We start from the raw sequence: 24,724 nt of genomic DNA, 5'->3' as shown, positions 1-24,724 counted from the left end.
CTTCTAGTTCAATACATTAAAAAAGCAAAAGACAGCGATAAAAGTATCATTAGTAAGGCATACAGCTATAAACAACTGAACAAAAAACAGCTGTTCTGTTATGAACAACCGATTCAGATAACAACAGCTGTTTACTTGCATTTCAACTTTCATACAATAGTAAACAATTACCGTAGTTGTTACAAATGATGTTTACCATAGTTGTTATAAATAACGTCAAGCAGAATATAATTGATATAAAAATACATTAGTATACCTTTTTTTTTGTTTATGAAAAGGTAAAACAAATTGTTGAAACACTACCTAGGGAATAGGAAGAAAAGGTAAATACAGTAATTTCAAAAGCTTTGTAATTAAGCACCACAAAGCTTAAGATTATAAAATTACAGTACGTACATCGAGTGCATCGGTGACAGTGATGAAACACCCCTAAACTTTGACATGCCATCAAAAGTGACAGTAAATAAAATATGAGAAAAGCATCCTCACTAAAACTACATAATTTTATACGGTGAAATAAAAATGATAGTTCAAGTAATAACGGTTTCGCATTGGGCACACTAATTTATCACATGAGTATTTGATGACTGGCCAATCCAAGTCATATTAAAATGAATGTGTGTATCCCTGACAGCGAGGCATTTATTGATCAAATGCCTCCCTCTTGGGTACTTAAGAAATACAGTAGATATCTGTTCGAGGTGGGGATAGCAGGTTCATCCTTATTAAGATTCTTGTATGATACTTGCACCCTTTTTAGATTTATTTCACACCTGGTCTTCTGAAAACTACAGTATTCAGTTTTATGCTGATGTTTGCCTTAATTATTTTAAAGGGAATTTTCTTTTATTGTTTATTTATAACAAATGATATCAGTGCCAATGACTTTCGATATGACAATGCCAGCACTCTGAAAGCAAAAGTAAAAAAAAATCTTTGGGTAATTTGCTTTAATCGGCTGATTTGGAAAGCACAGACAGTTGTCTTGACCATTTTATGAATATAAACAAAATAGAAAAGTTTTACATTTGTTATGTTTTCATTTTATAATAAAATACAAATATGTGAACATCACAATCATTATTAATGGATACAGTTAAGTAGAATATCTTTTTCATAAAAATTCTGTTTATTTTGAATACAGCTCTACTTTTTTACCACAGTAAATGTAAATATACTTTGGTCAACAGCATAGCTTGACTAAGCAATACATATCTTAACATTTTCAGATTTTTATTTTTTTATGTATATATATGTAAGAATGTGTCTACAGTAAATATAAGTTTTGGCTTAAAAATTTTTAAGAGTGCATAACAGGTTTATAAGACTGTTAAGAGGGTTTATAAAAGCTTAAATTCTTAACGTGAATAAGTAATATAAAATTCTTTCAAAATAATGAAAAAATGTACCATAGATTTCTGTATATACTTCATGGTTTTTTACTGTATATGAAATTACCAACAAATAGACTACTTAAAGATCCAATACTACATGTAATGCATTAGCTTGAAAAACATGGGATGTACTTACCCTTCCACATACGAAGACAGATGCCTCTATTCACATCAATAAGAGTTACTCGTCCATAGTCATCTGTGACTGCAGCTAATCTACGACCAGCAGCTAAAGTTACTGATAATCCAGTGCGTCTCTTATCTGGTACTGATGACCTGGAAAATTACACGAAGGATGACTGACTGTTCTCATACTGATACAATCAATTTGATATATTCATTTCAAGCTCCAGAAAATGAACACTAATCTTAAGTTCCACGGTTCACAAATTTACTTGTTACAGTACAGTGAACCCTCGTTTATCGCGGTAGATAGGTTCCAAACCCGACCGCGATAGCTGAAAATCCGCGAAGTAGGGACACCATATTTACGTATTTATTTAACATGTATATTCAGACTTTTAAAACCTTCCCTTTACGTAGTACTGTTAACAAACTACCCTTTAATGTACAGAACACTCAATGCATGTACTACAGTACTCTAAACTAAAACAGGCACAAATATTAAAGGCGATTTTATATCATGCGTTTCCTAAACACGCCAAAAAGCACGATAAAAAATGACAACCAATGTTTTGTTTACGTTTATCTCTGATCATAATGAAGAAACAAACGTATTTACACATCTGTGTATAGGTTAGTTTTTGCATCGATTATATTGATTATATGTTGATTTTGTTATTATCAATGTTTTACTTAATTTTTCTTAGGACTTCCAAATAAATGAAATGAATGCCATTTATATAATGTTTTTCTTTATGACACCGCCTGAAACGGAAACCTTCCATTCGTTTACTGTAATATACAAACGAAGGCATTAAACGCGCATGATGAAAGTGATAAATAATGATATTATAAACTTTTAGTAAATATGTTATTACAAATATTATTTACCGTATCTATATAAAATCCTACATACGTAGCAAAGCAGGAAAACAATTTTTTTTCTTTTTTTTTTTTTTGGCGTTTAATCAACAATAACAAACTGCCGCTAATGACCGAATGGTAATTTACGAGAGAGAGGAGAGAGAGAGAGAGAGGAGAGAGAGAGAGAGAGAGAGAGAGAGAGAGAGAGAGGAGAGAGAGAGAGAGAGAGAGAGAAAGAGAGAGAGAGGAGAGAGAGAGAGAGAGAGAGAGAGAGAGAGAGAGAGAGAGAGAGAGAGAGAGAGAGAGAGAGAGTTGTTTTAAATGTAATAAACAAAAAAATATGATAGGTTATAACATGTATATTCAGACTTTTAAAACCTTCCCTTTACGTAGTACTGTTAACAAACTACCCTTTAATGTACAGAACACTTAATGCATGTACTACAGTACCCTAAACTAAAACAGGCACAAATATTAAAATGTTAGAATATTAAAGTAGTATAAAAAAATAAAGATTGTTACTGTACTCACCACGAAAGAAGTTGAAGAAAAACTTGAATGATGATGGCGATGAATTTGCTGCACAGTAGAAATGATGATGATGAAGCTGATGATGTCTTCTACTGTGCAGCCAATGATAGTATTTTACGTCTCTTCAGACGGAGGTGTCTTTTCCTGGGACACCTCTTCAACTTCTTCCTGGGACACTTCTTCAATTTCTTCCGAAGGCATAGTAGCAGGAGGAACTGGCTCTTTTTTGCGAGGCTGGAAGAACATTGTGATCGGAAGTTGCTGCCGCTGCTTCTTTTTTCGCTCGAAGAGCATCCTGTAGGGAGTCATGTCTTCATCGATTTTCTTGCAGAATTGCATAGAAGGAACCATATCCTCGTCCCACTCTTGCAACAATTCTTTCAACTCCTTCGCAAGGTTGTAGAGCTTGGCAAGCCGTTCTAATGTTAAGCCCGTTTCTTCGACATTTTCTTGGGTCTCTTCCTGTGTTTCACTGTCTTCTTCACTGGCCGATTTCGTCAGGTCTTCGAGGTCTGCGTCAGTTAGCGGCTGGGAATGGCAGTCCAACAACTCGTCGACATCTTCAGTCGTCATGTCGCCAAACCCATCACCTCCAATTATGGCAGCCAACTGCACAGATTTCCGTATTGCAGAGTGTTGAATCTCAGCTGGTGTAAATCCCTCGTCATCGTAAACAATCTGTGGCCACAACTTCTTTCAGCTCGCATTAACAGTAGCAGGTTTCATTTCTTTCAGTGCCTTCTGGATGTTCTGTAGGCACGTGGCTATTGTGTACTTCTGCCAGTACGCCTTCAAATTGAATGTTTCATCCTCATCATCTTGGGCAGCATCCACACACGCAACGAGGTCCGCCAAGGTATTCTTCGTGTAGAGGGCCTTGAATGCCCTGATAACCCCCTGGTCCATCGGTTGAATTAATGACGTTGTGTTGGGTGGCAGGAACTCAACCTGAATGTCCTCATGCGACAGATCAGTTGCGTGTCCACCAGCATTATCCATAAGGAGAAGGATCTTAAATGGCAAGCCCTTCTCTAAGAGATATTTACTCACTTGCGGGATAAAACACTGGTGGAACCAGTTGGAGGTCAGCATCTTCGTAATCCATGCTTTTGGATTATGCATCCAGTACACGGGAAGGAGATTCTTATTTTTATTTTTCAAAGCGCGAGGGTTTTTCGATTTGTAAATAAGCCCCGGCTTTAGCAAAAATCAAGCAGCATTGCCACACATCACGAGGGTAACACGATCTTTGAATGCTTTAAAGCCAGAGGCTTTGGCTTCTTCTTTGAACAGGAAAGTTCGCGACGGCATTCTCTTCCAAAACAAGCCAGTCTCATCCATATTAAACACTTGTTCGGGCTTGTATCCACCTTCAGTGATAATGTTCTTAAATGTCTCATTCGCGTAAGTTTCAGCAGCGGTAGTGTCAGCGGAAGCAGCCTCGCCATGCAGGGAAACGCTTTTCAGGCCGAAGCGTTTCTGAAACTTCGCGAACCATCCTTTGCTGGCGGAAAAACGTTGTTTCTGAGGCTGGGAATCTGTGGATGTCCCTGCTTGAAGTTCATCTAGTACATCAGCTACGTCTTCTTCAGCATGGTCGCCATCGTCATCTTGAGGTTCCTTTGCCGCAAAATTCTCATACAAACCCAAAGCCTTGGTTCGGATGGTGTTCGTATCCAAGGCTATGTTCTTCTTCCGGCACGTGGCAATCCAGATTGCTAAAGCACCTTCCATACGGACGATTGTTTTATTACGAGCGGTAACAACTCGCTTCGCTGACCTGCTAAAGGTGATGGCAGCCGTCTTTCTAATGTTCGCCTCGTCCTTCTTAATGTAGCGAACGATGGATTCGTTCACTCCAAAAAGGCGGACTGCAGCCGCGTAACTTCTGCATTCTTTCAACATATCGAGAAATGTTACCTTCTCAGCAATCGTTATCATTTTTCAGTGGCGTTTAGGCTCACTACCAGCCTTATTAGAACCAGAATGCTTGGGAGCCATTGAACACTTGGGAGCCATTGTAGGAGTTAAACAGAAAGTTCAACAAAACGTTCAACTTCAAACAGTCACGCACAGCACAGATTAGATTAAAGTTACACAGTAACGTAGCAGCATCTACCCGGTGAGAGAGAGGCAAACAAAGTAGCCGCGAGAAGATGCTGCGGATCGGAGAAGCGGTCAAAACACCAATCACAGGCTAGATTACAAAACTTGGGAGCTGATTCGTCATCTATCAGCACTGGAACCAATCACAGTCCGTCTTACATGCTACGTAGTACTGTAGTTACAAATTCAAATACAAGGTACTATATACAGTATGCTTTACGTACGCTATTTTACGCTTGTTTTGTTGTAGGATATTTACGCTTATTCGAGATGTGATTTTTGCAACAAAGAATATTATTGGATGCAGTACTACGTACGTATACATACAAAAGATTCATGGAAAAGATGCACATCCATTACATTTGTAGTAGTAGCCATCAGCAGCCTTACACCATTCAAATATGACAAAGTCAGACTGCATCTGATTTGCGTTTCATGTTCGATTTAATTTTACTATGTATACTGAATTATCGTATGATCACATTCTCTTTTCGTGTTTTATTTCTTTCTGTACTGAATTATATGTCATATGTAATGCAATGAACCATCAGTAAGAGCAGATATTACTAATTATTAATGGAAATAACGAAATATTTGGGGTCTTCATATATCGCGGCTATTTTCGAAATTTCCGGAAAATCAGCGATATATGTATATACATGCGTTATGAAAAAAATCCGCGAAGTCGTGAATCCGTGATAGTCGAACCGCGAAGTAGCGAGGGCTCACTGTATACAGTACAACTGTGTCTACAATTGACATATGGTTATGGGATTAATTTTGTCTTACTTTTTATCTTCTTTTACCAGTAAAAGACCGAACACAATTATTCAGTTCTTTCTTTTATATTTTCATTATTAAAATTTCTTGGAAAATTAGTGTATAGTATTATTTTTATATTCAGTATGTTTTTTTGTTGAATGAATTATGACACAGAATGGCCAATCAGGTAACTTTTACATGCTAGTGTTACTCAGATTCAGAGAGATGTCATCTATACTTCATGGCACTTAAAGGTTATAAGAATACCTTTGATTTAACCACCAAAAAAAACTAATGCAAAGACATTCTTAAACTGTCTAGAAGGGCCTTGTCCAAACCAAGACGACAAAGTCTCTGCTTGTAATCCTCATTGCAGTACAGTACCTACATGTACCTTGAAAATTATGTGGAATGGTTGCATATTGGTATCATTTATTCATTATCATTGAAAATGATAACTGTCCATGTTAATGTGGCCCTACTTTTGAATCTTGTACTGGTATTAAGTAAAGAAGGTACTATGTTACAATACCATACCAATCTTAATTTATGAAAATAAGTATCAACATGCATGTGTAGGTTACTCCCATGCCTCCAACTGCAGTAACTACAGCATTTTGGATTAACCCTTATTTAAATATTTTCAAATACTGTTTAACATATTAAGTGAAGTAAATTTAGACTAGTATGTGCTCCTTGCAAAATTTATTCGACCAACTTTTGGCATCCTTTTGCAGTTTATTCTCTCAGCTTTTGACATACCCACATCCCACTATAACCAGTTGATTAGTGATCTACAATTAAACATACATAAAAGCAAACCAATAACTAAAAGGCATTAAATATTTCCAAAATCCACTTGCTTTAAAATTAATTCATAACTCATTACGACTTACACGAAACACCACATGCCAATGCATAATTCATAATAGAAAAGAGCGAGAGCTAATAACAAAATGACTTACAGGGGTAAAACAGCCAAAAAAAGCAGAAACTGGCTTACAAACCATCTAGCTTTTAACGCTCATTACTTATTAATGATTCAAAGCTTAATTTTTACCCTCATTGGTATTAAGTCATTTGCAAGGTAATAGCACTTTCTCACTAAACCTATACATATCAACTTTACACCCTTGACACTGTATCAAAATTATAATGTAACAGAAAACACAAACACTTACCGGCAAGGTAAAGGAGTTGCTGGCTCAATTTTTGGTTTATGATTTGATTTTTCGGGATCTTTACCTTTACTTTTCCCAAATAGCCAACCACTGAAAAGAAGATTAAATTGTTAACTCATCTAACAGTAACATATTTAAAAAGAAAAAGAAATTAAGAGACGACAAGATAAATGATATTTTAAAAAGTAAAATCTCAATATCTATGTTTCACAAACATCTTCATTGTGAAATGACATAAATTTTACTGTATGAATAATAGTATAATGGATATATTTGAAGTACAAATTAAACTTAAACTCAAGTTTATAAAAATAGGTTTAATAATATGATAATTTCTTGTGAACCAACAACCTGATATTCTGTACTCATTGGCATTTTCAAATAACCCATAAAGCTTAATTAACATTTCATAGAAATTCATAAGATGCAAAAGAGAAGAGTAAATCCTATTCTATTTAACATCCCATCTCTAATTATCAAACACATTCATAAAATATGTTAGTTTACATTACAATATACCAGCCAAATCAGTTGCGTAGTTAATCATCTAACTGTAAACATGATTAGCCTTTTCCAACAATGATACTAAATGTTAAAATCTCAAATGACTATAGGACTCACTTGTTTACAAAAATCAAACATTTGGCATGAAAATGAAGCAACATTAATGTTTTCAGTAAAATACTGTAAAACATTTTCTTTGCAAGCATACATACCTAGCTGCTGAAACTAAGGCGTCTTTCAATTTGTTTGCATAATGTAAGGCAACATCAGCAACGAAAGGTGGAGCAGTGCCCTCACGAGCACATAGAAATCCAACAAAAGGCACACGACCAACAGTAACTAGTAAGGAGGTTGCCGGAACACCTGTTATTACATACAGAACAATCAATACTTCTTAAGATACTACATAATCAAGAAATCAAGGCTTTATTCATGAAATCTGCAACACATTAGAAAATTGGTATATTTTTAAAATAATTCTGGTTCTAAGCATATAAAAAATACTTTGCTAGCCTTCATGGATCATACTAAGGTCAAATTTAAAAACTGCCTCCACAATGGTAAAATTATGGTATTTACACTGATGGCTCTAAATCTTCAATGGGTGCTGGCTGCGCTGCAGTGCACCCAAGACAAAATAATTCAGCTCTCATTACCCAGTGAAGCATCAGTATATACATCTGAACTATTTGTCACTGTATTAGAAACTGACATAATTAAAACAACTGAAGATAGGGAAAACCATAAGTTTATCATTTATACTGATTCTAGAAGTGCCATAGAAGCCTTAAGGGGTTACACACTCAAGAGCTAATTGGTATTGAAAATTAAAGAGCCTTTTGATGGATTTTATTCACGAGTGATAAATATAGAAGTATGTTGGATTCCTGTTCATTTTGGGGTTTTTGGAAATGGAAATGCAGATGCTGCTGCTAAATCATCAATAAATTTACCAAAACAAGATAGTAAACTACCCGGGAATGATTATGAAACCATCATAAAAATATTCACAACAATAAAATAGCAAACTCAGTGGAGTAATGACTCTGACACTAATAAACTGATACAATTGTTTCTCTATGGGAATTGTCAAATCACATAGAAAGAAGAACTTGAGTAATTTTAGCAAGGTTAAGTATAGGTCATTCTAAATTGACTCATGGATTTTCTAATATGTACACCTCATAAAGCAGTTCCCAGGTGCAGTGTGTGACACTTTTATTTTTTTAACCATACATCATATTTTTAGCAATTGCAAAGTTTTCTAATAGAGAGATATATTTACGTTTTGGAAGGAAATGTTTTTGGGATATTTTATCTGACTCAGAGAATTTCTGTTTTTTATGATTTTAATTTTTTTAAGAAACATAGGTTTTATAAATGAGATTTAAATTTCTGTTTACCACAGACTTTTATTTTTATTCTATATTTCATATACTGTGAATTTATTTTAAATCTTATTATTAGCTTTATATAAAAATAAATTTTCATCCTATATTTTCTATGTATTTACTTTATATTCTATTAGTTTAAATATGTTATTTTTATAATAAAATAAATTTTTGAATATACTTACCCGGTGATTATAATAACTGCAACTCTGTTGCTCGACAGAAAACTCTAAGGAAAAATTCGCCAGCGATCGCTATACAGGTTGCGGGTGTGCCCAACAGCGCCATCTGTCGTCCAAGTACCCAGTACTCAATGTAAACAAAGAACTCAATTTTCTCCTCGGTCCACTGCGTCTCTATTGGGGAGGAAGGGAGGGTCCTTTAATTTATAATCACCGGGTAAGTATATTCAAAAATTTATTTTATTATAAAAATAACATTTTTCAATATTTAACTTAGCCAGTGATTATAGCTGATTCACACCCAGGGGGGTGGGTAGAGACCAGCATTATATGTTTACATTATTATGAGCTAAGAATTTTTATTTCATTTTAGAAGTTATCAAAATAACAAAAACAAAATAAATAGGTACCTGGTAAGGAAGTCGACTTGAACAATTACTCTGCCTTTTTAAGTACGTCTTCCTTACGGAGCCTCGCGATCCTCTCAGGATGCTGATCGACCCCTAGGATCTGAAGTATCAAGGGTTGCAACCCATACAACAGGACCTCATCAAAACCCCTAATCTAGGCGCTTCTCAAGAAATGACTTTGACCACCCGCCAAATCAACCAGGATGCGAAAGGCTTCTTAGCCTTCCGGACAACCCAAAAAACAACAATAAAAACATTTCAAGAGAAAGATTAAAAAGGTTATGGAATTAGGGAATTGTAGTGGTTGAGCCCTCACCCACTACTGCACTCGCTGCTACGAATGGTCCCAGAGTGTAGCAGTCCTCGTAAAGAGACTGGACATCCTTAAGATAAAAAGACGCGAACACTGACTTGCTTCTCCAATAGGTTGCGTCCATTATACTTCGCAGAGATCTATTTTGTTTAAAGGCCACGGAAGTTGCGACAGCTCTAACTTCATGTGTCCTTACCCTCAGCAAAGCTTGGTCTTCCTCATTCAGATGGGAATGAGCTTCTCGTATTAACAGTCTGATAAAATAGGATAAGGCATTCTTTGACATAGACAAAGATGGTTTCTTAACTGAACACCATAAAGCTTCAGACGAGCCTCTTAAAGGTTTAGTTCGTTTTAAATAGAACTTAAGAGCTCTGACAGGGCATAAGACTCTTTCTAGTTCATTTCCAACCATATTCGATAAGCTTGGAATATCGAACGATTTTGGCCAAGGTCGAGAAGGCAGCTCGTTTTTGGCTAGAAAACCAAGTTGTAGAGAACATGTAGCCGTTTCAGATGAGAAACCGATGTTCTTGCTGAAGGCATGAATCTCACTGACTCTTTTAGCTGTGGCTAAGCAAACCAGGAAAAGAGTCTTTAAGGTGAGATCTTTCAGGGAGGCTGATTGTAGCGGCTCGAACCTGTCTGACATGAGGAATCTTAGTACCACGTCTAAATTCCAACCAGGTGTAACCAAACGACGCTCCTTCGTGGTCTCAAAAGACTTAAGGAGGTCCTGTAGATCTTTATTGTTGGAAAGATCTAAGCCCCTGTGACGGAAGACTGATGCCAACATGCTTCTGTAACCCTTGATAGTGGGAGCTGAAAGGGATCGTTCTTTCCTCAGATATAAGAGGAAGTCAGCTATTTGAGTTACAGAGGTACTGGTCGAGGATACTGATACTGACTTGCACCATTTTCGGAAGACTTCCCACTTCGATTGGTAGACTCTAAGGGTGGATGTTCTCCTTGCTCTAGCAATCGCTCTGGCTGCCTCCTTCGAAAAGCCTCTAGCTCTCGAGAGTCTTTCGATAGTCTGAAGGCAGTCAGACGAAGAGCGTGGAGGCCTTGGTGTACCTTCTTTACGTGTGGCTGACGTAGAAGGTCCACCCTTAGGGGAAGTGTTCTGGGAACGTCTACTAGCCATCGAAGTACCTCGGTGAACCATTCTCTCGCGGGCCAGAGGGGAGCAACTAGCGTCAACCTTGTCCCTTCGTGAGAGGCGAACTTCTGCAGTACCTTGTTGACAATCTTGAACGGAGGGAATGCATATAGATCTAAATGAGACCAATCTAGGAGAAAGGCATCTATATGAACTGCTGCTGGGTCCGGGATTGGTGAGCAATAAATTGGGAGCCTCTTGGTCATCGAGGTTGCGAAGAGATCTATGGTCGGCTGGCCCCAGGTGGCCCAAAGACTCTTGCATACATCCTTGTGGAGGGTCCATTCTGTTGGAAGAATTTGTCCCTTCCGACTGAGACAATCTGCCATGACATTCAAGTTGCCTTGGATGAACCTCGTAATTAGCGATATGTTTAGACTTTTTGACCAGGTGAGGAGGTCCCTTGCGATCTCGTACAGCGTCAGTGAGTGGGTCCCTCCTTGCTTGGAGATGTACGCCAAAGCCGTGGTGTTGTCCGAGTTCACCTCCACCACTTTGCCTTGAAGGAGAGACCTGAAGCTTTTCAAGGCCAGATGTACTGCCAGTAGCTCCTTGCAGTTGATATGCATTGTCCTTTGACTCGAGTTCCATATTCCCGAGCATTCCCGACCGTCTAATGTCGCGCCCCAGCCTACGTCCGATGCGTCCGAGAAGAGAACGTGGTTGGGAGTCTGAACAGCCAGGGGCAGACCCTCTCTGAGGTTGATACTGTCCTTCCACCATGTCAGGCAAGACTTCATCTTCTCGGAAATGGGGATCGAGACCGCTTCTAGCGTCTTTTCCTTTTTCCAGTGAAATGCTAGGTGATATTGAAGAGGACGGAGGTGTAGTCTTCCTAATGCTACGAACTGTTCCAGGGATGATAGCGTCCCTATCAGACTCATCCACTTCCTGACTGAACATCGTTCCTTCTTCAGCATGTTCTGGATGCATAACTGGGCTTGGCTTGTTCTGGGGGCCGACGGAAAAGCCCGAAAAGCTAGACTGTGAATCTCCATCCCTAAATACACAATAGTTTGGGATGGGACCACTTGTGACTTTTCCATATTGACAAGGAGACCCAATTCCTTGGTCAGATCTAGAGTCCACTTTAGATCCTTCAGACAGCGACGACTGGAAGAAGCTCTGAGAAGCCAGTCGTCCAAATAGAGGGAGGCTCGGATGTCCGCTAAATGAAGGAATTTGGCTACATTCCTCATCAGCCTCGTAAACACAAGAGGAGCTGTGCTTAGGCCAAAGCACAGGGCTTGAAACTGGTAGACAACCTTTTCGTAAACGAATCTCAGAAAAGGTTGGGAGTCCGGGTGGATGGGGATGTGGAAGTAGGCGTCCCTTAGGTCTAACGAGACCATCCAGTCTTCCCTTCTGACCGCTGCTAGAACCGACTTTGTGGTCTCCATGGAGAACGTCTGCTTTGTGACAAAGACGTTCAGCGCACTGACGTCTAGCACCGGCCTCCACCCTCCTGTCTTCTTGGACACCAAGAAGAGACGGTTGTAGAATCCTGGGGTTTGATGGTCCAGGACTTTGACTACCGCTCCCTTCTCTAGTAAGAGAGACACTTCCTGTTTCAATGCCCGTCTCTTGTCTTCCTCTCTGTACCTGGGAGAGAGATCGATGGGGGACGTTGCTAGAGGGGGTTTTCGTACAAACGGGATCTTGTACCCTTCTCTGAGCAACTTCACAGATTGTGCATCTGCGCCTCTCTTTTCCCAGGTCTGCCAGAAGTTCTTGAGTCTGGCTCCCACTGCTGTCTGAAGAAGTTGGCAGTCAGACTCTGCCCTTAAAGGACTTGGTTCCTTTCTTCTTTCCACGTCTCCTTTCGGCACGAGCACCTCCTCTGCTGGAGGCTCTGCCACGAAAGGGCGGAATAAAACGTGACGCTGGAGTGTCCATCCTTGGTCTCGCTGACAAGGTAGGCAAAGGGGTAGCTTTGCGAGCAGAGGACGCAACAAGATCATGGGTATCCTTCTGTATCAAAGAAGCAGCAATCTCCTTAATCAGGTCCTCTGGAAAAAGGCACTTAGAAAGAGGAGCAAACAGAAGTTCGGATCTCTGGCATGGAGTAACTCCAGCTGAAAGGAATGAACACAGGTTTTCACGATTCTTAAGGACTCCGGACACAAAGGATGCAGCAAGCTCATTTGACCCATCATGTATGGCCTTGTCCATGCAGGACATAATGAGCAAGGAAGTCTCCTTCTCCGTCGGAGAGATCTTTCTGCTTAGAGGTCCTAGACACCAGTCTAAGAAATTGAATACCTCGAAGGCTCTAAATATCCCTTTCAAATGGTGGTCCAGGTCCGAAGATGACCAACATATCTTCGAGCGTCTCATGGCTAGGCGGCGAGGAGAGTCTACAAGACTTGAGAAGTCGCCCTGGGCAGAGGCAGGAACTCCCAAGCCGAGAACTTCTCCCGTGGCATACCAGACGCTCGATCTAGAAGAGAGTCTAGCAGGGGGAAATGTAAAAGCTGTCTTCCCTAAACTCTTTTTGGAATGCAGCCATTCTCCAATCACTCGCAAAGCTCTCTTGGACGAGCGTGCGAGGACGAGTCTAGTAAAGGCAGGAGCAGTTGACGGCATGCCTAACACAAACTCTGACGGAGGCGAACGCGGAGCTACAGACACAAACTGGTCCGGAAACATCTCTTTGAACAGGGCCAAAACTTTCCTAAAGTCCAAAGAGGGTTGCGTAGACTTGGGCTCGTCCAGTTCTGAGTGTGGTTCATCTTCTTGAGCAGCACCATCCTCATCAGAAAGTCCCTCATCCGATAACTGATGAGGGAACGGCAACGGAGTGGGTAACGGCTGGTTGACTGAGCCGGACGCAACGTCATGGAACTGTTGCCCAGTCTGTGAGCTGGCAACAACCATAGCAGCGCGGGGACGCACAGCGTCTACTCCAGACTGTCTAGACTGATGTGGGTGCGCAGTGGCAACCACACTGGGTTGCGGAGGTTGACGCACCGCGTCAAAACAAAACAACTCTGACGGTTGTTGAACCTCACGGACGTCAACGGATACCTCCGTGCGTCGCTGAACGTCAACATGCGGCTGGCAGATCACACTGGAACGCATGGGTGGCGGAACTCTCTCAACTGGAGTGCGTGAGAAGGTTAACTCAGCGTCCCCAGGACGCACAACCGATCGTGTGGATGGTTGTAGGCAAGGAGCTGCACTAGCTACTGGTGCGGCAGCAACCTTCTCCGCACGAAAGTCCTGCATAAGCGACGTGAGTTGCGACTGCATGTCTTGCAGTAAAGACCACTTAGGGTCTACAGGAGCAGGTGCGGCGACAGACGGTGTAACTGTCTGAAGCGGTACCGCTTTACTTCTTTTAGGAGGTGAGCAGTCATCGGATGACTGCAGCGAGTCCGAACTGACCCAGTGGCTACAGCTGGGCCGTTGGACTTGCGCGGAAGGGACCGACTTGCGCTTCAACGGTCGTGAGACCTTGGTCCATGGTTTCTTGCGAGAAACCTCTTCCGCAGACGAGGTATAAATGGGCTCTCTCGTCTTTGTGTGGTGGGGGCGATCTTGGGTAGATACGCCCGAAACCACGGAGGGAACGTCTGTTCGCTGATTAAAGCCTCTCGAACCCATTTGTCGTACGACATTGCTTCTCCCCTGGACTTGGGAGCTTGCAAGAGGTCCCGGACTAGGAGGACGACAGGCACGAACAGACGAACCCTCAAGCGCAACACTATCCACAACACTATCACTCACTTTATCACTTCCCACTGCACTTTTACACTTCAGCTCCTTGACATCCGCCATGAGCTGATTACGGTCACTAGCCAGTGACTCAACTCTCTCACCCAGAGCTTGGATGGCACGCATCATATCAGCCATCGAAGGTTCCTGAGTGCCAGAAGGGGGATTAGGAGCAACCACTACAGGGGAAGGAATAGGTTGTGGGGCATGAGGAGAGGAAATGTCAATAGAACGAGAGGAACTTCTCCTAACTCTATCTCTCTCTAGCCTACGTGTATATTTTTGGAATTCGATAAAATCGAATTCCGAAAGCCCAACGCACTCCTCACATCGATCTTCCAATTGACAGGTTTTATCCCGACAATTGGAACAAACAGTGTGAGGGTCGATAGAGGCCTTCGGAAGACGCCTTGAACAGTCCCTAGCATTGCACTTCCTAAATTTTGGGACTTGTGAAGGGTCAGCCATTTTGAATTGGTCAAAGGGGAATTCAAAAACTATCAAAAAGTCATCAACAAAGAATCCGTAATCAAAAAGAGTTCAAGGAATTGTGAAGAAAAAGCCTGCACAGCGAAAGCTCAAAACTAGAATAGTGTACTTCACCAATTAGTTGTGAAAACAAATCCAGTTAGCAACAGCGAATAAGTACGTCTTGTCGGGAGCACGACAGAGAGAAAATTGAGTTCTTTGTTTACATTGAGTACTGGGTACTTGGACGACAGATGGCGCTGTTGGGCACACCCGCAACCTGTATAGCGATCGCTGGCGAATTTTTCCTTAGAGTTTTCTGTCGAGCAACAGAGTTGCAGCTATTATAATCACCGGCTAAGTTAAATATTGAAAAATAAGTGTTTTTATCTCCTGAATTTAATCATGCCACCTTTGTAAGAGTCGAGCTTGACTCATTAGGCTGGTTAAACTCTTCTCTTTTAATATTAACAATAGCACTTATGCAGCTCCACTTGCATCTGGAGAGCAAAGTGATTTCAGGCAATCAGCTGACAGAGTTCCTTTACTTCTAAAGAACTGGTGTGCATGAATAAAACAAAATTTGCTTTCGAATTTCCGATAGGTTCAGAAGCAGGTTTATAAACTATTGCTTTTCAAATACACAAGAACTACATATGTGGGAGACAATTAAAGGCTCATAAACTTACGAAAAAATTACACCTGTTCTTGTGAGTGATTCTGAATCCTGACAAACCAGTCCAACTGTGAATAATACTGTACTACTTGTACAGTGTACATAAAATAAGAATGCAATGGTACCCAATGATTTTTTCCAAGAGAGTATTTTATAAGTAGACTTCCCTCTTTTTTTAGTATAAGTAAATACTAAATATAGGATCATTTTCAGATGGACGGATTGATAAAATAATAAAAGATTAGGTCCAGAGTTTAATAAAATTTATCCAAAAACCGGTCCTGTTAGAGGTCGCCCAGTGGAAAGAAAAGTGAAATAGAGTAAGAGAGAAACCATTAGCTTACAAGTTGCCTCACTTGATACTAAACCATTTACAAAGAAATTTGGAACCCATAATAAAAGATCCACCAAGACTAGCAAAAAATTGAAATTAAATTTCTGGTTCATATGAGGGCATTAAATTTTCCCCATATCTGAACAAATAAGAATATCTTCTATAAAATAAACTTGTGCAGAATGTTACCTAGGGTTAACGTATGATTACATCCTTTAGAAAGCGAGGTGTGGAACATATGGTCATACAAAAGCGGAGGAGTAACACCTGGTGCAACACAGTCTGCAACCAAAACTTGGTCAACCAATCCCCACTTCTTGTAGCCTAAGGGGGGAACACTGACATTTTCACCCCCACTCGCAGCGGCTGAAAAGAATTTCTAAATTAAATTTAAAAATCTCACAAAAAAAGAAAAATTCAATCAATGACCAAAAATTCCCCCATGGCATCAACTATCAACCAAAGTAAACAGGCTAAACTACTCATTTTAAATATCCATAAAAATTCGAAGGGGAGTCGTAAAACAACAGTACTGTAATGAAAATTAACCAGCCATGAACATTACTTGCAAACTGATTCGAAAAAAGTACTACTGTATAATTTTTTTTATTGAGTTTCACTATTAACTAATTTTCTGCCATGTCTTAAGAGATTAAATTATTGTTATCAATTCATTGTCCTGTTTAGATTACTGTCCTCACTTGAATGTTCCAGTTTTCTTCTTAGTAACTGAATAAAAGGAAATTCCTTTAGTAAATGGCCTATGCTTACTTTTGTTTTTTTCCCTTTTACAATAATGTGACCCTTTTCTCTTTCATACAAAGTTCTACTTCAGATACAGCCAGCTGAACTAACACTTCTTTCATACATCTATACAGTGTACCACTTGCATAGTTTAATTTTCCTAAAAATTTGTGTGCGGGTTAAAACATTCACTCAAAATTCAATGAGCATCTCTTTTAACCTATGACTTCAGAACTTCTACTGGCTTTTATTTTATACCTTCCAATTTTCAAAGAAGTAGCTGAAGTTACCAGTATTGCACACCTTTCTCTTTTTGTAACAACTTAAACACTGAGAAAATTATCACTAACAATATAAATTTATCTTAATCAGTTGAAATATGCTTTATCCTTACCAACACAAACCAGGAAATGGGCAAACAGTACTGATCATTTACCAAATTTTATGCTTTACCATTTACATAATACAGGACAGACTAAATTATAATTCTAAAATTTAACATAATTGCTTTAAAGATTTAAAGGCCACTCATGAATGGCAAAGGCCAGGGACAGAGACATTGCCCTATCAATTAGGACAATGCCCTAGAGACTGACCATATATACATATGATAAGCCCCATAACCCCTCTTCACTCCAACTAGGACTAAGGAGGGCCAGGCAATGGCTGCTGAGGACTTAGCAGATAGACCTATAGGCTCACCCAAATCATCCCCCATCCTTAGCTTACAAGGATGGTGAGGTTTCAGCGATCAAAGGAACTACCGAGTTTGAGAGGGACTTAAAGCCCATTCTGGCGAACACCAGTCAGGGACATTACCACATCAGCCACCACAACCCTAATGATGTATAATGTTACAACACAACTAAAAGCAACTCTCACTGATTAATATTCTAGAACAAAATACATTTTATGAATTATTAACAACTTTCCAGCATTGCTCTAGATTTTTAACCAAATATTAACAGATTCACCACTGAAGTAGACATAAAATGCAAACAATAATTTTGTATAAAAATCAGATCTTCATACAATTCTTCCTCAATGTCTTAAGATACTCTAATTACTACAGAGACAAATACAAAATTGCAATGTTTTGAGTTCCATACAAAAAACTTTGAACCACTAAATAAGAATATGATGAACTTTTTTTATTACGTATAGTCCTAATCTAAATTTAGAATCCACCCTAAATTATTACAGCATGACAAAAGAAACAAAAGTGAACTTGTTTAATGATAATTTTTAATAAAAAAAATGTGTAACCATAAAAAGTAATAATATTGTTATCAAAAGACAAATTAAATGAGTAATTGGTAACCTAAAGAAGTACAGTAATAAATGTTAACCAAACCAGAGGATTTAATGAGGTGAACACCGTCTCCAAGTTAATCGCTTTTGAAATTTCCAACATACTGTATTGTTTCTTGGCCTAATTACATGATGTCAACTTTAATACTACTGTACAGTAAGCGAGAATAAAAAGGGACTCTAAGAAATCTGTCCTGACTGATACTACAGTGGACTGAAACATGTAAAGTAGACCAAATTATTGCTGTTATTAATACTGTAAAAAATTTAAACAGACAACCGAGTTAACATTCTTAACACGCATATGATTGGAATGAAGGGTTTATTCTTATAGAATGTATTACAGTAGATCTCATTTAGTACAATATATTAGAGATCTAATTTAGTACTGTACATTGCAACTTTTAGGAATTTCATAATTCCATAAATTGAAAACTTGGAGGATTCTGACAAAATATCTTTTAAGGATTTGTTTTAACAATTTGATGCATGTATACAGACTGAATACAGTGCATCTGCATCTACTACTGTAATGCAGTACAGTACTGTACTCGCATTTCTCTATTACTGTACAGGTATGAAACAGGAACATTCATCTATTGCAGATATGAAACAGAAACATTCATCTATTACACACATGAAACAGGAACATTCATCCATTACAGGCATGAAACGCAAGAAAATTAAGTGAAATACCTTTGGCTACCTGGTTTCTACAGCCTCGCAGGGTTTGGAAAAGGGAAAACCCGTCTATTGTGGTAATGGAGCGAGGGTAAAGAATAACAAGTTCCTCACTCATATCTTGTACCAGAGTTGCAGCACTACCGCTGGGCAGAGTGCGACACTTTAAACTTAAAACGGCACCTTCTTCAAAGAGCTGAGAGAGCAGAACCAAGCCATTCTGGGAAATGGAAAAAAGGCTAAATAATATAAATAGATTTCTATGAAAACTATACAATACAATCTACATGGTAGGTAAAACAACTTGATTAGCTGCTGACTTACTGCACAATTCAGAATTGATACACTGTCACGTAAAAAGGAATTTTATTAAAGCAGTAAGTCTCATGGATAAAAGCTATTACTCAATGAAGGCCTTTCCTTCCAGTCACAGCACATTAGATAAATTTCAGAATTTTCATAAGACTTAATATGACAAATTTGGAATTTTTATTTCTCCTAACTACATATATAAACCTGAGTTCTTTACATAGGAATATGACTTCAGCAAAGCTGATACACTGCTGTTAAAACCTTTAATGATGTGTCATCAACCATACATAGGTTGTTATCAGTCAATAGCAGGGAAGCAACTCCCCCATTCGCTCACTACAACTCTATTTTGATTGCAGATGTGGCTTCCTGAGATAGGTGATGGTAGGCAAAATTTTTGTAAAGAACTTAGGTTTGCATAGTTAGAAAAAATACGAATCATTTCCAAATTTGTCATTTGTTCCGACACGAATACACTCTTGTTCTTTACATAGGAGACTCACTCTATAGTGGTTAAAAGTCCCCTTTCCAAATGACTGGAAAACCTTACCAGGAATTTCTACACTCAAGCATGATGATGCGTAAGAAGTGAGAATCTTGACACATCCTTAACCAGTGGCTCGACAGCCCATGCAGTAGCAGTAAGCGAGTGTAAGAACACGTGACTATGTCTCCGGCAAAATATGCGCACAGGTTTGCAAGTACACATGCTGTGGTTTACCTAGACACAACATATTTTCCCTCATAAAGAGTGTGGGACGTAATGTTTAAAATACATACATGGGGCTACATATAGTCAATGAAACAAACTGAAAGGAAGTTAGATGCTGTGAACCCAGAAAAGAGAATATGAAGAAAAGAAAGAGTCAGTCATACTTTTACATCCATCCCAGACTAAAACCGTAACCTCTGTCCTTGATCGACTGCTAAAAAGTCCTGTGAGAGGAGCTAAGGTTGCTAGACCATTTGCTGAATAGCTACCACAGGGGCTAGATAGAATATGTCTAGGAACCTGTGTACCATGTCTTGTAGATAATGGGTTGAAAAGGCATTTGATGCTTCCAAAGGCCTGCTTGTAAAACCTGCGTCATAGAAAGGATCTTTCTGAATGCCAGGGACGTGCTTACGTCCCTGACATTGTGAGCTCTGGAATGTGTCCCACTTTGGTAGGAAGTTGAAGGTTTGAAACACGGTCAGATACTTCTCTGGCTTACACAGAGATCGTGTTCTTAGTCATCATCTTAACTCTCTAGTCACTGACAGAGGGATATTACTCCTTTGACGAGCTACGCGTGTACCTGAGTAGTGCCTTGGTGCTCTCAATGAACACACAATAACCGATCAGGAAGATCGGTTCCTTCCTTAAGATTCCAAATCTGAAAAGGTGTGAACTGGAACCAGGTATCGATGTATTTTGAGTCTTAGCCACAACATCAGGAGTTAAAGGGAATGAAAAACTTAAGTCTCTATCTTCTTGACTAAGCAACATCGTAGGAGGAACCATAGATCTAACTAACCTTCCTGATTGAGGTCAGAGCGAGAACAAGGATAGCTTACCACTTAAGCTATGGTCCGTCACCAAGGACAGTGGCTCATATGAAGCCTCCTCTACTGAATGTAGAACTTCATTCACCTTCCAGGGCGAAGATCTCCCTTTCGCCCAAGGGCAGACCTATTTTTAACTTTGTGTCAGGACAGATGGCTTTACTGAAGAGGAAAAGATCAACTCCTTTCAGTCTCAAAACCTATCTCCAAGCCAAGCTATAGCCTTCCACTGCTGATACTGAGCAGAGTTTTACTTCTTGGAGAACAGTAAAATAGACTATCAGGGGTATAGAGGTTTCAAAGGGAAAGACCCCTTCCAATGATACCAACCACAGAAACAAGGCCCACTTTGCTTGATAAACTGAGGAGGATGACCTCCTGAGGTATCTAGATATTAGTTTAAAGAAACCCTCTCTTTAAGAGGAGATGCTGGATAGCCTCAAAGTGTGAAGACAGAGGGACTCCACTGAACTGTACAAGATCTAGGCATGTGATCATTGTAACTGGTAGGCAAGGGAATGCAACTCCCTCAGAAATCTGGACAGTGGCAGTGGAAGGACAGTGTATCACTCTACTTGCAGCCACAGTGGAGCAATGAGTCATATAAAGGTTGTGAGTCAATACGACCCTGTTGAGAACCATCCTTAATAGGCGAAATGGGGAAAAGGCGTAGACCTCAAGAATATCCCAAAGATGTCAGGATACCAGGAATTTCCAGTTGAGGAACAACACAAAAAGTCTACTGTTGATGAACTCCCAAAAGTCATGAAGTGTTCGTGTCCAACGATACAAAAAGACTTGAATCCAGACTATCTGAGGCCAACCTGCCCAGATTATCTGACAGGATGTTCTCCTTGCCTGAGATGAAACAGACTGACAGGGAGATTGTGTTGTTCTCTATCCAAAGAAGGATCTCTACTGCTAGAAAGCAAAGCTGACAAGAAATAGTATTTCCTTGTTTCAGATACTACCCTATGGTGACAAAACCTAGTGGTTCGAGAGGAGTGGTTGAGAATGCTGGAAGGCGAGAAAAAGGTCACCTAAACTCTGGCATGTTCATGTGACAATTCCGATCTACATCAGACCACTGACCTGACACTCCTTGTTGGAGCCGGTGGGGTTCCCCAACCTTGATGCACATGTGAACAGGAGAATTGTCGTGAAACGGGAGAGTTAGGTCTCGCAACCTCACAACGCAGTCCTTGAACAGGGACACTTTCCCTTGGACTGTCTAAATTCAAGCCTAGGTATACCAAGATCTGTGTGGGGCCTAGGCAGAAACCCGGGAGAAGATCCTTGTGAACACCTGTGGGAATGTTGATGACCCATGCCACAATACCCTAAACTGATATACTTTGTTCGCTACCATGAAATGAAGGTACTCTTGGAGGCAAGATAGACTGGGATCTGGAAGTATACCTCCTTGAGGTGTATTGTAACCATAAAGTGTAGCAATCTGATTGCTTATCTGATCATGCTGTGGTCTCCATTTCAAGACTGGTCCCTAGCTTCCAGACACCTCAATAAGAAGAAATCGAGTACAGAAGCCTGGGGATCCGTGACTAACACTTGCAGAGTGGTCCTCTCTACCATGGTCAGCACCTTTGTCCAAAGGGCTATGACCTTCCACATCAAATTTCACGCTGCGCTCTCAACACAGCTAGGCAAATGTGATGGCACTCACACCTGGGATGCTTGCGAGTCTCTCGAGACCACAGTGGAGTAGACCTGCCTGTGAAAGTGGTAAGCCTGCTACTTTGCACTCTGAGGCATGTGAGCAAGCTCCATTCCCAGTTCCAAGCTCCAAAGCATGACTCCCCCTTCTTCTATCCAGAATATAGGCATCCTCCCACGTATTACATCATAGGAGGAAACCATTTCTCTAAAAATTGTGGAACACTATGGCCTTCTGCATGCCACCTCTCTTCAGGGAATAAGCTAGGCTTATAAGTTTTGTTACAATTTCCATCCGGGATCAGCATCCGACCTTAAACTGTACTGAGCTAACCGAGCATGACCAGTATTTTTGTGCTTATCCCTAATATCCGTCCGAAGCCTATACGATACTAAAAGGAGGGACAACAGATTAGGGGTTTCCAAATTAACCGGTAAAGGGCGATATGGCAAAGGTGCGGAGAGCACCAGCAAGTGACAGCTCTGAGATGAATGCCTAAGTGTAACTACTAAATTGGCACCAAGATTGTTACAGTCCTTGGGAAGTATATGCTCTGATTTGTATTGCATAGGATCCATTTACCTTTTACCCACTAACTAACCCACTTCTTTACTTTAGGCTGTATTTGCTGGAAGAAATAAATTGGGTTAGAAGTGTTACTTTCCTGGGCAGACAGGTGAGAGGGTGTACAACCTATCGAGTAGCTAAAAGGTATGCGACTGATTGTGAACAGGTGAGCGAGCGATCAGTTACAAACAACCACTTTAGCAACTGAGACTTGCAATCATTTTATTTCATACCACTCTCTTACAATAAATGTAAAAACCTCTTTAGTAGTACATCTACTATAGCTTTAATGAGAGAGAACTTTAGAAATGGAGCTACTGAATAGAGAGAAATTGCAAAATAGATCGGTGGAAACCTTTGAAATATGTTTGCATTGTCAGCTTGCATGGAAACTTTCCAAAAATATTTGCATCGTCAGTCTGAGTGGAAACGTTCTAAAGCTGCTTGCATAGGGCTGTCGTTCTGTTTTCCCGCGAAGAGCGGAATGGAGCCAATATGATCATAGCCGTGGACCGTCGAAGGAGGAACCACAATAGCGTTCAAACCTTTGTATTAGTGTTCTTCGTCCGCAGTGAAGTGGCTCACTCTATCTCTTCCAATAGAAAAGATGGTAGGAGTATCTATTGAAACTCCTATCAACCTGTCATAAAGACTACTTGTCTCCTTTCTTCCGATCATCATCAGCTGACTGACTCCTCTAATGAGGCATACAAAATCTAAATGTATGAATAATTGCTCGCACAAGAAGCCTCTATGTATAAAGCTTTCAATAAATCTCAATGAGAGGGAAAACAGTTCAAAGCTCACGGTCTCAGGGTAGGTTTAATCTGTTGCCAAGCGTATGTTTGGCAAACTCATTACTACTGTATTAGGAATGAGATGCATCTTGATGTGTTTCTTTACTCTGGGAAGGCAAGCGCTTTGCACAAGCATGCCTAAGTTCTTGTTTTTCTATTAATATTATTATTACTTGCAAAGCTACAACCCTAGTTGGAAAAGCAGGATGCTATAAGGCCAAGGGCCCTAACAGGGAAAATAGCCCAGTGAGGAAGGGAAATAAGGAAAAACTACAAGAGAAGTTTAAGAACAATAACAACATTAAAATAAATCTTTCATATATAAACTATAAAACCTTGAAAATAACAAGAGGATAAAAACTTAAAAATAACACAAGGAAGAGAAACAAGATAGAATAGTGTGCCTGAGTGTTCCCTCAAGCAAGAGATCTCTAATGCAAGACAGTGAAAGACCATGGTACAGAGGCTATAGCCCTACCCAAGACTAAGAACAATGGTTTGATTTTGGAGTGTCCTTCGCCTAGAAGAGCCGCTTACCATAGCTAAAGAGTCTCTTCTACCCTTAAAAAGAGCTAAGTAGCCACTGAACAATTACAGTGCAGTAGTTAACCTCATGGGAGAAAAATTGTTTGATAATTTCAGTGTTGTCAAGTGTATGAGGAAAGAGAAGATTGTGTATAGAATAGACCAGACTAATCTGTGGATGTTTTGGAAAAGATGAAATGAGTCGTAACCAAAGAGAGGGATCCAGTGTAGTACTGTCTGGCCAGTCAAAGAACCCAATAACTGTCTAGCGGTAGTATCTCGACGGGTGGCTGGTGCCTTGGCCAACCTACTACTCTTGGCCAGGGTAGAATGTCCAGTCTGGAATGCACGATTGTAATCATGCTATCATGAAAAGAAGAAATATTGCCATTCAAAAGTACTGTAATTTGTATTTCCCTAAAAAGCAACTGAATTCTGACTCCCTGAGT

General features: G+C 39.9%; 1 protein-coding gene across 1 annotated transcript in view; it reads right to left on the bottom strand.

Moving 5' to 3' along the window:
* Window positions 1–24,724, bottom strand: part of LOC137638785 (rab3 GTPase-activating protein non-catalytic subunit-like) — a 111,677-nt gene that overhangs the window by 41,817 nt on the left and 45,136 nt on the right. The window contains exons 4-8 of the mRNA XM_068371153.1: window positions 18,870–19,074; window positions 16,308–16,484; window positions 7,678–7,828; window positions 6,962–7,051; window positions 1,531–1,670 (exon numbers count right to left, since the gene is read on the bottom strand). Coding sequence (XP_068227254.1) covers window positions 1,531–1,670; window positions 6,962–7,051; window positions 7,678–7,828; window positions 16,308–16,484; window positions 18,870–19,074 — 763 coding nt within the window. The remainder of the gene's footprint in view (window positions 1–1,530; window positions 1,671–6,961; window positions 7,052–7,677; window positions 7,829–16,307; window positions 16,485–18,869; window positions 19,075–24,724) is intronic.

This window comes from Palaemon carinicauda, chromosome 3, assembly GCF_036898095.1.
Source record: "Palaemon carinicauda isolate YSFRI2023 chromosome 3, ASM3689809v2, whole genome shotgun sequence".
NCBI classification, from domain to species: Eukaryota; Metazoa; Arthropoda; class Malacostraca; order Decapoda; family Palaemonidae; genus Palaemon; species Palaemon carinicauda.
This window is presented reverse-complemented; position numbering and strand designations above follow the sequence as displayed.